The 15,421-nt window shown below is 36.7% G+C and overlaps 1 protein-coding gene across 1 annotated transcript in view; it reads left to right on the top strand.

Moving 5' to 3' along the window:
- The window catches only part of GPC5 (glypican 5), a 1,362,776-nt gene that overhangs the window by 301,169 nt on the left and 1,046,186 nt on the right, over positions 1 to 15,421 (top strand). The window contains exon 4 of the mRNA XM_057706978.1: positions 1,823 to 1,956. Coding sequence (XP_057562961.1) covers positions 1,823 to 1,956 — 134 coding nt within the window. The remainder of the gene's footprint in view (positions 1 to 1,822; positions 1,957 to 15,421) is intronic.

Here is a 15,421-nt window from a genome sequence, read left to right as displayed (position 1 = left end):
TAATCCATTTATATTTAAAGTGATTATTGATAGGTATGTACTTTTTGCAATTTTGTTCATTCTTTTATGAATGTATTTGTAGTTATTCTCTGTTCTTCTCTTCATTTAGTCTTTTCCCTCGTGTTTTGATGATTTTCTTTAGTGTTTGGGTTCCTTTCTCTTTGTTTTTTATGTATCTATTGTAGGTTTTTGGTTTTTGGATACCATGAGGTTCATATGTATAAATGTATATATTTTATGCATATAATATTTGTTTTACATTTTCAAATTCTTTGTCGAAGTTCTTACTGTGTTCCTCTAGCCCTCTTGTGAGTTTGGTGAGCTCTTTTAGGACTGTTACTCTGAACATTCTGTCAAGTATGTTACTTACCTCTATTACATTAGAGTTTTTTTTTCCCCCTGGGGTTTAATCTTGCTCTTTCATTTGGAACATATTTCTCTGTCTTCTCATTTTGTTTGGCTTTCTGTTATTTGTCTCTATAAATTAGGTTGAACAGTTACTTCTCCTGCTCTTGAAGGTATGTCCTTGTCTAGGAGTGTCTCTATGCTGACTGTGTGTGCTTAGTGGCTTTGGCAGGAGGACTGGAGCCAAAGTAGGCATGGGGCAGGGTTATTTCTAGGGTTCTCTGGAGCTGTCGCATTAGCAGGGTGGGGTAGAGCCTATTGTGGGCCAGGCCTTTTCCTACGGTGCACATGCATTTTCATGTTTGGGGCGATTTTTTTATTTTCTTCTATATTATCAGCTCTTTGGGGGAAAATTCACTTTCTAATCTTTTATCTCCTGTAACATCTAATACATGTTCTTTGCAAATACTGGAACAAAATAATTATGGTTTAAATAAATGAGTTGATGCATAACTTCTTTAATGCTCATTGATGGAAAATTTTTAAAATTTACCACTTTGAGGGAACTTTAGAATAATTTGTTCTAACTTCATCTTACATATAAGAGAATCAAGTTCGAAAAAGTTCTGCCAGTTTTCAAGATCTCAGCAATTAAGAAGGAAAAATTAGGATAAGAACCAAAGTCTCTTGACTCTCAGGCAATGTTTTTATGTATTTTAAATTATACTACTATGCCTTTTAAAATGTATATGGTATCTTGTGGCTCTTTTTTGATGCTTTACATAGTACTGTGTCCAATTAATTACTTAATTTTCAATGATAATTACATAAGTTACATGAAGATCTTTACTAGATAAGTAGTATTAAAAATAAAATTTTCAATTCTATAAATAATATTTAAAAAGGAGACCATGAATAACACATTTGAAATCAAAGCAAAATGAGGAAGAAGATATACAACCATTATGAAATGTCATCTTATATAAACATATTTGTTGCCATTTCTAAGAAAGGATTTTAGGAAGAAAACTACCCTCAGAAATCATATAGAAATGGACCACATATTCAGTAGCAAATTATTTTATTAAAAATTTTAGTATAGGTGTGTGATTAGTCATACATATGAATATAAACCAGAAATAATCTACTTGGGTTAAATAGTTTTATTTATACAAGAAGTCTAGTTTATTAATGTAGTTCTCTGATTTTTTTGCTAGTTTTCATATATATTTTATTTGTGTATTTTGTACTTGCATGCATGCAAACTGTATAAATGTGTATAGCATCAATTAATTATGGTTGCCATTTTATACACATAATTTGATTCCCTCTATTTTAAAAATTAACAAACTTTGTATCTCTTAAAGGTTAATACTGTGGTATAAATATGTCAGTGTTTTGAACTCTAGCAAACATTACATTCTCAGAAAGGCTGGAGCATGGTTTCTAACTGTCTTTAATATTTTCTGTTTAAAAGGTAAATAAGATTTGTGGCCATCCAGTCAGAACACCCACTCAAAGCCCCCGTTGTTCTTTTGATGGAAGCAAAGAGAAGCATGGATTGAAGATCTCTATAAGAAATGGTGAAGACTCACTTGCCAACAGAAGAAAGTAAGACATTTGTTTTACAACCAGAAAGAGAAAAGAAAGTAAGCTATTAATTTTACAACAGAATAGAATGTATTCAATACTGTAGAACAAAATACACTCTTGAAGAGATGAAAGATCAACATTAATTACCTTTAAAATACAGTGCTTCCTCCTATTCTGTTAATTAGGAAGATAGGTTCAACTCAGGAGACCAAAAACCTTTCTATGATAAGGTAACATTTTTTATAGTATAATATGACAGGCCTTACACACATATAATAATTGTGCATTTCAAATGTGGCTAGTGTATGCTGTGGTACAGAAATCTCTAACAGTCATCTTGCTCAACTAAAACTAGGCCCATTGAATAGTAACTCCTCATGTCTCCCTCCCTGTGGTCAACAGTATTGTACTGTATACTTCAGAATTCATTAAGAGGGTAGATCTCATGGTAAGTGTTCTTACCCTCAATAAGATAAAATTTTTTTAAAAAATGTGGCTAGTGTGACTAAGAATTGAATTTTTAACGTTGCATAATTTTAATTAATTTTAGTCAAAATTTTGCATGTAGCTAATGGCTACTATATTGGACAGAATACAAGACAGAAAGAGTATTCATGTAAATGATGTGGTAAGTATTACTGAATGTTAGGTACCTGTTAAAAAAATAAGGTGTCCATACCTTTTACCTGGAATGCTAAAAATTACAATCTGTTGATTCAAAATGATAAGCATTGAATGGCTTGCTTCTGTCACTCACATTTCTACCACTGTGCACATCATGATTTCACTTTTTAAATTAAAGCTTTCATTAGTGTCATTTGCTTGATAATTAGTGATTAAACTAAAAACCTTTTAAAACTGGAAGAAACTACTATTTTGTTTACTTTGGTATTCAGTTGACCAGTACAATGGCAATTACTAGATTCTCAGTAGGTATTTTTTAATTGATCTGAAACTTGGAATTCTATATTTGTTTATTAATTCAAATAATTATTTCTAACAATACCTTGTGGAGAATTCAGTATTTTACATAGCTTTACTCTCTGTAATGTGAGATCTGTTTCCTTCCTTTTGGAATAGAGCTAATTGCCTCATTCTTTATAAAACCCAGCACTTAACATGATTTATTCCCTTGCAAAACTGAGACCATGCAGGTGAAATGTTACAAAATGGCTCAGGAGCAATGAGGGGCTTATCTGAGCAGAAAGTCTTATAGTACCTATCCTGGCCATTGAATAGACCTCTGTGTCACGAATCTTGCAAACTCATTATTTCTATGCCCTTGACCTGTCAGCCACCATTAGCCATTTCCCATGAATCAGGGTAGGCTCATCACAGGCCAGTCTCCTGTCACACAGAGTGAACAACCAGAGGTCCTGCCCTTGAACCCACTTAAGCATTTCATTTGTACACATTTTTTTAAATTGCCATTCCTGAATGGAACTTAATTGCTGTGTGGCAATATATTTCTGCTTGATGCCTATATATTGTACAGACCTGTCCATAATTTAGACCTGAATTTTATTTACCCTTTCCTATTGTAAAGTAGACTTTGTCATCAAAGTTTTACCAGCAATTTGGTTGTTTTGGTGATGAAACTGACGTGATCTTTAGGAACTTAAGATCTTCCTTAGCTGGGTTTTATTATAAGAACCACCATAGCTAAGGTATACTGATTTCTCGAATGCAGGCAATGCAGAAGACTGCAAATAAGAAAAGAGTTTATTTGCGCTCTTAGGAGTTGCAATTTGGGACACAGATTTGGGTGAAACTGAAGGAGTGTTGGAACGGGGGGAAGAGTCAGGGGCTTATAAAGACAAAAACCACAAGGTTATTCAGGTTGTCTGGCAAGAATTATGATTGACTCCGATGTAAGAAAGGAAATATTTATCCTTAAGGGCTATTTTAGGGTAAGGGTTCAATAAGTAGATAGGCTGTCACGAGTTATTTGGGGTAAGAGTCTGATAAGTATCATTGGGCAGATGTCTGGGTGTCTGCATTAAGACAATAAGTGGTCAGAGGTCAGATTCCATCCAGGCTGAGACATGCGTAAGTCACACTTCCTCAATGGACTCCATTTTAGAAAGCTCTCTTAGCAATACCATTTTGATTTTCCTTTTACAGCCTGACTTTTATTTATCCATCATCAACTGATCTTTCCACATGAGGTCATAAATTTTGATTGAAGTCGTTGGGGCCGTGCAGCAGGAATAGTGCTTAGTGATTCTGGGCTACTTTCCAGGCATCTTACTTGTCCTTTTTCCACCCACTTGAGCCTGATTTCCAATAGATCACTTCCACTTGATGTTATATTGCTTCTATACAAGCCTGATCTTATAACCTGCAGATCAGATAGCATTTAGCTCCTCATGGGCATCTCAGGTTGCAGAATCACTTGCTGGCTCATGGTCAAGTGTGCAGTTTCTGTCAGAGCCCAGTTGTCAACCTACCAACTGACCGACCTACCAAATGACAGAGCAACTAACCAACCAACCAACTACCCAAACAAAAAAAAAATAGTGTTCGGTAAAAGAAGAAATGACTTTACTCCAAAAGCCTTGATGTCTATACTGTGATTCTTCTAATGGGGCTTTCAGGAGTGTCGGTAGAGCATCTTTATTTGCCACAAGTACTTCAGTCAGCATTGAATAGATGAACTGGGTCATCTGGACTGAATGTCAGAGCAGCTTGGTGCTACTATACAAATGAGTTATAGCAACATGATATGTTGTGATATGTGTGTAATATGTTTTCTCTAATATGCAAAAGGACTCCAAAAGCTCTGTGCACCAGGTCATCTTAAGTGCAAAAATTTGCCTTTTACGTTAGAAGAATATCCCAATCAGATTCAGGCTACTAGACATTTAGAAACCCTGCTGAATAGTCAGGCACTCAAAATGTCAATATTTTTTCCCCACCAGAGTCGTTCACTTGTCTACAAAGTTGTCTAGCATGATGAGATCAATATTTGATTATCAGCATGGTGTCCTGTAGGATGTCTAGATGATCACGGCTCCTGTCTGTCATGGATTGGGAGAATTGCCCTGAGGTCTGTCAGTGAACGGATTCTTGCCAGCTGAAAATGAAATGTTTCTAATTATCCTTACTAATTGGTAAAGAGAGAAAAGCATTTGTCAAGTCATTAGCTGGATAGCAGGTGGTGGGACATGTTTTGATTTGCTCTAGCAGACACCACATGCAAAGGAGTGCGTAATTGGAGTCACCCTCTGATTCAGGTTATGGTAATCCATCCATTCTCCATGTTCACCCCTGTGAGCACAGACCCGCTGCACAAGGGAGGTCAATGGTGAAGTGTTAGGATCACTACCACCTCACTTTTCTTGTCTTCGATGATGACCCTAAACTCAGCAATTCCGTAAGGATATTGTGATAGTGTGATTTATAGTAAGAAATATACATTTGTTCTTTGACACCATTTGTGGCATAGAGCTCCTAAAACGCTTGGATTTTCCTAAGTGATGAGAGCAGAATGGTGTCTTTTGTTATGTTAATGAGGTAACTTTTGGACCACACCTAAGGATGGGGGTTGTTTATCTGAAGAGCCAAATGTGATTAGAAGGTTGGAACTTTTAGTTCTACTTCCCAACCTCCAGTGAGAAGTGAGGGGCCACAGGTTGACTCAATTGCCAGTGGCCAGTGAGTTAATCAATCACAGCTGTGTAATGAAGCCTCCATAAAACCCCCAAAGAACGTGGTTTGGAGAGCATCCTGGTTGGTGAACACGTGGAGGCGCTAGGCGAGTGGCATGCTGGGAGAGGGCGTGGAAGCTCTGTGTTCCATCCTTCATTACCTTGCCCTGTGCAGCTCTTCCATCTGGCTGTTCCGGAGTTGTATCCTTTTATAATACACTGTTGACCTAGTAAGTAAAATGTTTCTTCAAGTTCTGTGAGCTGCTGTGGAAAATTAATCAAACCCAAGGGGAGGAAGTCGTGGGAACATGTGATTTATAGCCAATTGGTCAGAAGTACAGATAACAACCTGGACTTGAGACTGGCATCTGAAGTGTGTGTGGGGGGAGGGGGTACAGTCTTTTAGGACTGAACCATTAAGCTGTGGAATCTGATACTGCCTCTGGGTAGGTATTGTCAGAACTGAGTTGAATTTTCAGACACCCTGCTGCTATGGGAAAATTGCTTTTTGTTTGTGTGGGACCCCCACTTCCTCTCCACCTGTTGGAATTGGTACCAGAACCAATACGGATGTGATACTCTTTTGTTTTACTACTTTTGTGCGAGAGGTAGTTTTAGGGATTTCAATTTGGCCCTCTCTCTGTGAGTTGAGGAACCAGTATGGGGACTGTGCAAGGGGTGTGTATGTCTCTTCCAAAAACATATTCAGAATTGTGAAATAGACACAATTCTGTGGACTCACCGGGCCCAGAGTGAGACAGACTGAGCCTAAAATTTTATTTTCATTTGACTTCTATAAGCCCCACTTGAACAGATAGAGTAGAGTGGCATTCTGGGTCTTTAGGATTAGGATTAACTGAGAGCTGGTGTTTGTTCCTGGGAAGCAAAAGGGCCACAGGTCCCTTAAGGGAAGACATGAAGGAAGATTTATGCTACATAATTGTTGGGCTTGTGCAGGGATCTTTCTCAAGAGAACCCAGCACTACTATAGTGAAGGTACTTGGAAGCTGGGATTAGGAACTAGGTGAGAGATTGTGAATTCTTTTTTGTGGCAAATAAAGTGACATTTCTTTTTTTAGCTCTAATTCCAAGGATTTTTTTCTTGCACTTAATGTTTTTGTTAATTCACATTCCATTCTTATTTCATGGGTGAGCTATTTTCTTATCACTCTGATATATTAACTAATATAATTTAATTATCATTATATAGGATAACTAATACAAACTAATATAGTTTTAAATATTTCCTATAATTTTTTCTCTCTGTTTCCTTTTTTTCTGTTAACTCAATTTCCTACTAGATTCCTTTCTAAATTTAATTTGTCCAGTTGTAGGAGTTTCTTTTTATGTTCCATATATTGTTTGTCAGTTTTAGACTGTACAAACATTTTCTAAGATATTTCAGTTAAATGTAAATGAGTTGATGAGTAACTCAGTCTAAGATGATCTTTGTTAAATAGAAATTCTCGTTTATAAAATGTTTTATTGTTTAAATTTTCTTGCCTGCATCAATTCAAAAATATATTATACTATTCTTTTTCATACTAGCATTATAGTGTTGTTTCTCAGGTTTAATATATGTAGAGACTGTATCTTTACATATGTCATATGTATGAGGTAAAGTTCCAACTTAAATTTTTCAAATTCTGAGGCAGATTTCAAGGGATGCTCTAAAACAATCAATCCTTTTCCTTTCCTCATTGATTTTTTTTTCTTTTTACTTTGTACTCAAGGTTTCCATGGATAGATACTAGATACACTGGCCTGTTTATAAGCCTACTATGAAATTGCTCCATTTGCTGTTTTTGTTTGTTTTTATTCTATTTTTTTCTTTTGCTCTTCAAGATTTTGTTAAATCTTGTAAGCCTCCTTATTTACTGTTTTTCAAAATTCTCTTAGATTTTTGTGGAATTTAATTTTCAAATATATTTTATAATCTCTTGAGTTTTGATTGGAGATATATTGACTACAAAGATTGATTCAGACAGAGATATGTTTATAATGCTACATGCGGTGACTTTTTTGTACTCCATTTCTAATGATCAGTCTGTTCATGAGACTGGGTTTTCTCTGTGAACGATCACATGGTGGACTGGTACAGCTGTTCTGGCAAGTACCTGGTAAAACTCATATACTCTATGCACTACAGTCTACCTTCTTAGGAGGTATCCCAGAGAAACTTGCTCATATCCAGTATAGTTAGTTGTTCCAGCTAAAAATGCAGCAGTGTCTCTGACGCTGTCTTACTATATAAATTAACACTATTCTATTTACTAAAACTTTAAAACTGTTTTTACATATAAATAAGTCAAAGTCTTTTAAAATTATATTGTCATAATTTAGATTTAATTCCTTTATTTGTATATCTTATAAAAAAATTCTGTTATTTAAAATTATGGTAGATTTATGGCACCTGACTTAAAACATATACATTTTCAGGTCTTTGTGGCAGAGTGAGAGTTTGTTATGTAGTTTTCTATTATTCAGACAATTCTTTTGAGGTTATGTTTTACATAACCATTGTTGACATAAATAATTTGACCTTTTTTTGGGGGGGGGGGGTGGCCAACAGTATTTCTTAAGAGGTAATTAATCACTTTTCTTTTTGTTTTTTAATTGGAATGTTTAGCCCATGGTGTCAAAAACCAAACTCTGTACTGAATAATAATAAAAAAAAAAAGCAGAAAGGTGAGTTTCTTGCAAGGATTTCAACCTGCAAACCGGGAAACTCAAGGCAATGGAAGTAGTGAATTCTGATTTGCTCACAGACTAAGGGATTTTTATGGAATAAATATGGAAGTTATTTGGCTTTTTTAGCTGATTGGTTGCCTACTGGTCTTCTTTCTTACGTGGATCAGGGCAGCTGAGTTAGGGGAACGGGAAGTCCAGAGATGGCATGGACAGACTTGGTGTTTGGGATTTGGCTGGTGTCCTCTGCCCATTTCTGAGAAGAGCTGTAAATTCTTGTAACGTTAGCTTGTTTCCTTTATGCGCCTACATTGACCATCTTCATTTTGTCATTGACATAAATGACTCAATTTTAGGTTGGTTCTACAATGTTTTACAGTGATATATAATATACTGAAGTAGTAGTTGGGTTTAAGGCTACCATCGTGTTCTTTGTTTTCCCTTTATACCTTTTTTCTTTTATTCTTCCTTTTTTGCCTTCTTTCGAGTTTGGCTGGCATTTATTATTTTTTATCTCCATAGCTTTTTAGATTGGTGTTTATTATTCTCTTAATGGTTATCATAGAGATCTCAATATGCACTTTTAATTTTTACCATCTACTTTAAAAATTTTACCACTTCATTGAACAATATTAAGTTCTTCAAAACAGTTTCACTCCATTACTCTCTTCCTAGCTTTTGTGCTATCTTTGTCAACAAATCTTACTTCTGCCAACATTTTAACAACCCCCAAGACATTAATGTTATTTTTGTCTTTAGTCAATATTTACCTAGAATTACATATTTTATTCTTTCTTCTGCTTTTTTTTCAGTTCCGTGTGTTCTAGAATCGTTTCGCGTTAGCCTTAGTACATCTTTCATTGCTTACTACTAGTGACGAATTTTCTCAGCGATTGTTTGTCTGAACATATCTTCATTTTTGAAGAATATTTTCACTAGGTCTAGAATTTGCTGCCAGCTACATTTTTAAAACTAAATGTCCAAGCCATAATTAAGTTCATGACATGACACTGTATTAAGCTGCATGAAGGTTTTAATGGAAATATTTGATGTGAAAGGTATCTAAGGTAGAGGATGTTGCCGGTGCCCTACTTGCATCCCTCTACCTGGCCATTTTATCTGCTTCCTGATTCTGTGTCCTGACTGCTGATAATGCACAGCTGCCTTGCTATCTGGGTAATTTCCCTCAATGAATAGAATTTCCCTTAACAAATAGAAGAAGTTATCTATTGCTCCCTGACAAATCATTCCAAAACTTAGTGGCTTAAATCAACCATAAGCATTTATTATGTAACTTTCTGTGGGTCAGGAAATTGGGAGCTGCTTAACTGTGGAGTTTTGGCTCAGGGTCTCTGGGAGACTGCTGTCAAGAAGTCAGCTGGGGCCTCAGTCATCTGAAGGCTTTAGTGGAGTTGGAGTATCATCTCCTAGGGTAGCTCACTCATGTGGCTGTTGGCAGGAGGCCTTGGTTTCTTGTTACAGTGACATCTCCATAGGACTGCTTGAGTTCTCTCACCACTTTGTGGCTGATTTCCCTCCGTGCAAATAATCGAGAGAAAGCAAGGCAGAAGTTGCAGTGTCTTTAATGATCCAGCCTCCAGAACCCACAGTCATTTTTGCAATATCCTAAAGGTTCTACAGGTCATTTCTATTCAGTGTGGAGGGGACCACACAGAAGCAAGAAGGGAAAGAGTACTGGGGGTCATCCTGGAGAGTGGCTCTCACACCATCTCATCCACCTGGGTGAGGAGGCAGACTCCCACCTACCTCACCCTGTTGGTGGCAGCTTGCAGGCAATGACTGACTGACACAGGTGGATACCAGGTTTGCCCCTTGCTCAAAGTGGTGGGACCATATATGTGGTGAAATTCACACTGCAGCACCCCTTGTGGAATCTGGCTGAAGCTGAGACAACATCACTGCTTAACTTCTTCCTCCCCACTGCCTCTCTCTTAAGAGCATCCCTCAGTGAGTCACCTGCATCCATGTTCCTGTGTCAGACGCTGCTTCTAGGAACTCTGACCTAGAGATGTCTGAAGAATTTCCTAAAATAAATGCAGAATAAGTGTACACTAAGGCAGAAGTATAGTTTCCTATCTTAAAGATAGATATTTCTCTATATTCCTAAGTTCCTGAGTTTTTTTTTTTTTTCTCCCTCTTCTTCCTCTGAATTCACTGAGAACCTTTCTGTTGAACACATTGCCTTCTTGTATTTCTAACATGTGAAGAAGGAAATTATGAAAATCTTTCTCTGGGTTTAAGGGTTGTGCTACGCTTGTTGATGGAGCCTGGAAAAAGAGGAGCTAAACTACAGTTTATTTTTTTTCACGTTTTGGAGATGTACTTATTCAGTCTACCCAATTTTTCCCATGTAGGTAGCATGCTAGTAATGAGTTATTTGGAGACTTGGAGTGATTGATACCTACCAGTTACAAAGGTCTCCGAAAGTTGATAAAGGCAAGGAAAAGGCTTTAAACATCTAGCAAAGCATCACTATTTAGCCTTTTTTCCTGGGCAGAAACCAAGACAACACAGCTGTAAAGGACATTGCACTCACATAGCTGTCTAAACCAGCCCAGGCCGCGTGCTTTCCCTGTGGCAGTTCCTGCTCTCTGCTTGATTTCTTGAAGTTAGCTGGTAAGAATAAGCTATTAGCAAGCTTAAATCGGTGATAATTAGCTGTACATTATTATTTCAAAGCAGTGTGGCTGTGCCAATTAAGTGGGTAATTAGGAAAACCCCAGGACAATAAATTAAGACAGAGTCTCAACACCAATGCCCCATCTGTTCTCCAGAAAGCATTCCAATTAGCCAAGCCTCTCATTTAAGAAGATGCCAATTAAGGGGATGGGCTGCAAGCATGAGTGTGTGTTGGGGTAACAGGCTGTCTTAGGTCTTAGTAAAAGTAAAATATGTTTAATGTCAGAGGTGATTTTGATGTGAAGGTGGGGAAAAGAGAATTTTTAGAAATAATGGATTTTCAATGTTGGAAACAAAATATAATTTAAATTGTTTTGTGAGTTTTTGTTTCAGTTTTCTCTTCAGAACTTATTTGGGATATTGTATCAACAGGAAGTTCCATTTTATCCTAATGTGATAATTAAATCTTGATCTGGGTGAGAATTTTACCACTTGGAACATTAAGAATTTTATTTATTGAGGATGGGAACTAAAGAGGACACTTGAAGTTGCATTTTAAGGAGGGGAATGAGTCAGGGTGTCATTCTTATGCAGGATGGGTCTGTCTGTGAAAGCAAATTAATTGTTACCCTGTACGTCACAAAAGAACACAGTGAGGTGGTTAAAAATAATTAAATCACAATTAGAAAAAACTTTAAACATATACCGAAGGAAGAACACAATATTATTTAGGATGATTGCCAGGAGAGCTCAAAAGGTTCATGTTAAGTAGAATCAGTTAGCTTAAAATACATGAACTCATAGCTACGTTGTTAAACCTTACTTAGGAAAATATTAGTGAAACCACAATTAATTAATTTTTAAAATTCTTGACTTGTGTGTGTTTGGGTATATGTACTTGTTTATATCGGTAAATCAGTATTAGTAGACTGGGCTTCATGAATTGTGTGTACATATACTCAGTGGATGAAAATATCCATAGGTCAGGGAAAAGTCAACGCTTTGAGAAAAATTTAATATCGTTTGTAGGACTGGAGATCTATTTCCTAAAAGGAAGTCGGTGCTTCTTTGAGGTGTCATTGTTATTTATTACCTGTACGTTTAATTTACTAAAATAAAGGTCATGTTCCCTTCAAGGAGAACATTTCTGTTTAATTTAAAACAGTGCTTAGTGAGGGGTGGCAGCGAGGGCACCCAGGGCAGGGCAGGCCAGGGCGAGGCTTTGGATGAGGGGCCAGAGGCCAGGCCAGAGCAGGGCTAAGGAAACAGGAGCACCAGGCAGGCCAGCGTCGAGCCCGACATGAATAATGCAGACCAGGACCCAGCGGGTCAAAACCCAGGCCCACAGGAAGAAGGGGTGCCGAAAGGCAGAGCAAACATGTGGCAAACGTTTAGGCTTGCGGGGCTTAACCTTTTGCGGGTCATGTACCCTGCTGAGAATCTGATAAAAACTTCCCAGAATGAGAAAGTTCATAAACAAATACCTGCAGCGTTTTGTTGCACTGGAAAGCAATTTACTCCACCTAAAGTGAATATTAAAAGTAAGGACTTTAAACTGGGTTTGCTCTTATTTTCTAGCTGTTCTTGGAAAAAAAATAATGACCATTTCATGAAATATCTGAAACTAAATCCAAACAAAGGGAAATTAAGCTGAGATTCCACAGTATTTGTGCTAAAAGGTGATATGGCTGCAACTAGTTGGTATAAACTAGAAGTTGAAATTGTGATGGTCTTTGATATCTGGTGTCCAATGGATGCTGCTCGCTATTTGTTGATAACAATTATTGACAATTATAGAAAACAAATTTATGTGGTTATCAGTGTCTGCAGTTAGAACTCTCACAGCTTGCTTGCTTAGATGAGGATAGGTTTATATCAGGGAATGTGAGATTTATTCTAAATTCTTCAAGTTACATTGATGGTCCATAATGCTTTGGGCTTCAACTTAGTTTGTGACATCTGTAACATTGAGACTGTCAAATTTAAGTTAATATGAGTAGAAATAAATCTCCCCAAATTTCTCACTACAGAAAGAAAACATACATTTCTCAGCCAATAACCTTTAAGTTGGACATTTTTCTAAATGGTTCTCCAAAAACCTTCTATTTCCCAGTAAGTAGGAGCTTTGCCAGATGAGCTTAGAAGCTTTTCAGTAGTGCTTATAATCATGAGTATAGGCTTATCTCGTTTATATGACTAAAGATATTACCCCATCGAGAAAACCAAACTGTGAATGCAAATTTCCCTAACATACCTGACTTCCTTCCTTCTTTACTTCCTTCTCACAAAAAGTGAACCTTTTATCCATTTTCCTTTGGAAAGTCAGTGAACATCTGCAGAGTTTAAAAGAACCCCAAATTCAGCTCCCATTTTTTTTTTTTTCACTCAGATTTTTTCAGAGGTGAGGAGGATTTGAATCTGTGTCATATTGAAGTTGGTGGTTTTTATAGGAGTACATAAAAGATATTTCAGAATTTTTAGCAGAATCTTTTGGGCCTTCATTGGGATAATGTGAAGCTCATTTCTTTTACTAAAGCAGCAAAATTAATTGTACTTAGAAGCCTCATGAGTGCTCCATCTACAGCAAGAGTACCAAGTACTTTCTTCTGTTGGTTTTGCATTGCAACAAATATTCCATCAGTTTAAATCTATCATTGACATTTGAAGTGTCCAAATCATGCATACAGATAAGAGGGGAAAATGGGGAGCAGGTAGAACCAAGAGATACTCATATTTTTATCCATTTGCGTGTTGAATAGAAATAACAAAGCTGCCAGTTCTCCATAATTGTGCTCAAAATAGAAGAAATGTGTTTCTAGAGTGGATTATATCATCTAATAGAGGCTCTGCTTTTTAAAATTTTTCTCATGTTCACACTAAGACGCAAATTTATATCAGCCATTTCTAGGGCACACTGTGGTCTCCAGAATCATGTGTGGAATCTTTTGCTTAGAAGTGCAACTCATGAAAGTTTGAAGGTAGTTTGGGATGGTTTTTTTTTTGTTTAGGCCATATTCATAGACTTATGAACTTGCAGATCAGCTTTTCTTCTAAAAATATGATCAATTCTGTTTGATGACTTTTGAAGATCAATAGTCTAAGGTGCTCCTTTGGCTGTGTTGGTTTGACCGTCTTTCAGCAAGAATCTTCTTACACATGGACCCCTGCAACTTTGGGGTCCTGCAAATTGACTGAATCCAAAGGATTCATAATCTTTATTGTCTTTGGTTTGTCTACATTTTCCAATGTAAGCTAAGCCTTATGTAAACAGAGATACGTATGAATAATCATAAGGGAAAATGTATTATTTTAATTCTGATATGGACAGTACTTTAGATGTCAGCAGTATTCCATGCCACCTTTCAGAAATTGGGAACACAATAAATACCTGGGTTACATCTGATATTCAAAATCAGAATCCAGGAACACAAATATATACACTGAGAGGTTTACACTAAGTGAAAATGCAAGGGAGAATAATTTGTACCAGGCATATATTGTCTGTCAGTTAGACAAGTTTGTGGATGGAGGTAACCAGGAATATCTGATTGAAGTCAATAAGTAAAAGAGAAAAGGAAAGAAGGAATAGGGAAGCAACCCATTTATTGGCAGACTACCAAAGCGGAAGTAGTTCATTAATGTTCTGATGCTGAGAGAGGAAAATATTGTCCCGAATGTTTTCTTATCCCCTAATTCATGGAGTTTATAGTTAAAATGTTAGCAACCACAGAAAATATCCTGCAAAAGAGAGTACATTCAAGATTTGACCTAAAATCCTGAATCTCAAAATACAGGTATAGTGTTTCTCTGTATAAATGACCTACACTACAATCATCAGATTTGCAAATATTCTGTTTGGCTAAACCTTCTTGTTGGTCTTGACTCGGTCAGGTCCTAGACATTTCTTTCTATTGGAAAAATAATAGCATGCTTCCTGAAACTGATAGAACTAAACAAATAATTACATATTTTTATTAAAATGAACAAAAAGTTGTGAGGCAGGAGAAATTATATCATCTCCTTTGGGACGGTTGCTCAGTTTAATACTGTCTGATTTGTTTAAATATTGTGTGCTTGGTCCTTTGTTTATTTTTATAAATGAGTTAAGATCTTTATTTAAAGTCCTTTTAATGGAGAACCGAGTCAGTGCTTTTGAGGTACATTTTTACAACGTGGAAAAATGAGATGAGAGCTTGTTTTGAAAACCTAGTTTTGACACCCGGTTTAAATCACTCTTTTTAGAAGAGGATGCTTCAGAAATGGTGCTTTTTCCTGGGACGGTAAATGGTAATGCATTGGGTTTGAGGATATTGAAAAGTGAGAATAGAAGTGTCTACACTAATCGTATAGATGCCTATGATGGTTCAGCTCAAGGGCTGGTATAAAATCACCACTGGGGAGCCTGAAGCATGCAGCACCTGTCGGAAAAGAATCCTCTGCAGAGGGGCTGGGAGGATGTCAGCATGTTTCCACTGCTCTTTCCCATCATTTTCCCTGGTGCCCCC

This window comes from Hippopotamus amphibius, chromosome 14, assembly GCF_030028045.1.
Source record: "Hippopotamus amphibius kiboko isolate mHipAmp2 chromosome 14, mHipAmp2.hap2, whole genome shotgun sequence".
Taxonomy (NCBI): domain Eukaryota; kingdom Metazoa; phylum Chordata; class Mammalia; order Artiodactyla; family Hippopotamidae; genus Hippopotamus; species Hippopotamus amphibius.
The sequence above is the reverse complement of the archived record's forward strand: the minus strand, read 5'-3'. Positions and strand labels throughout refer to the sequence as shown.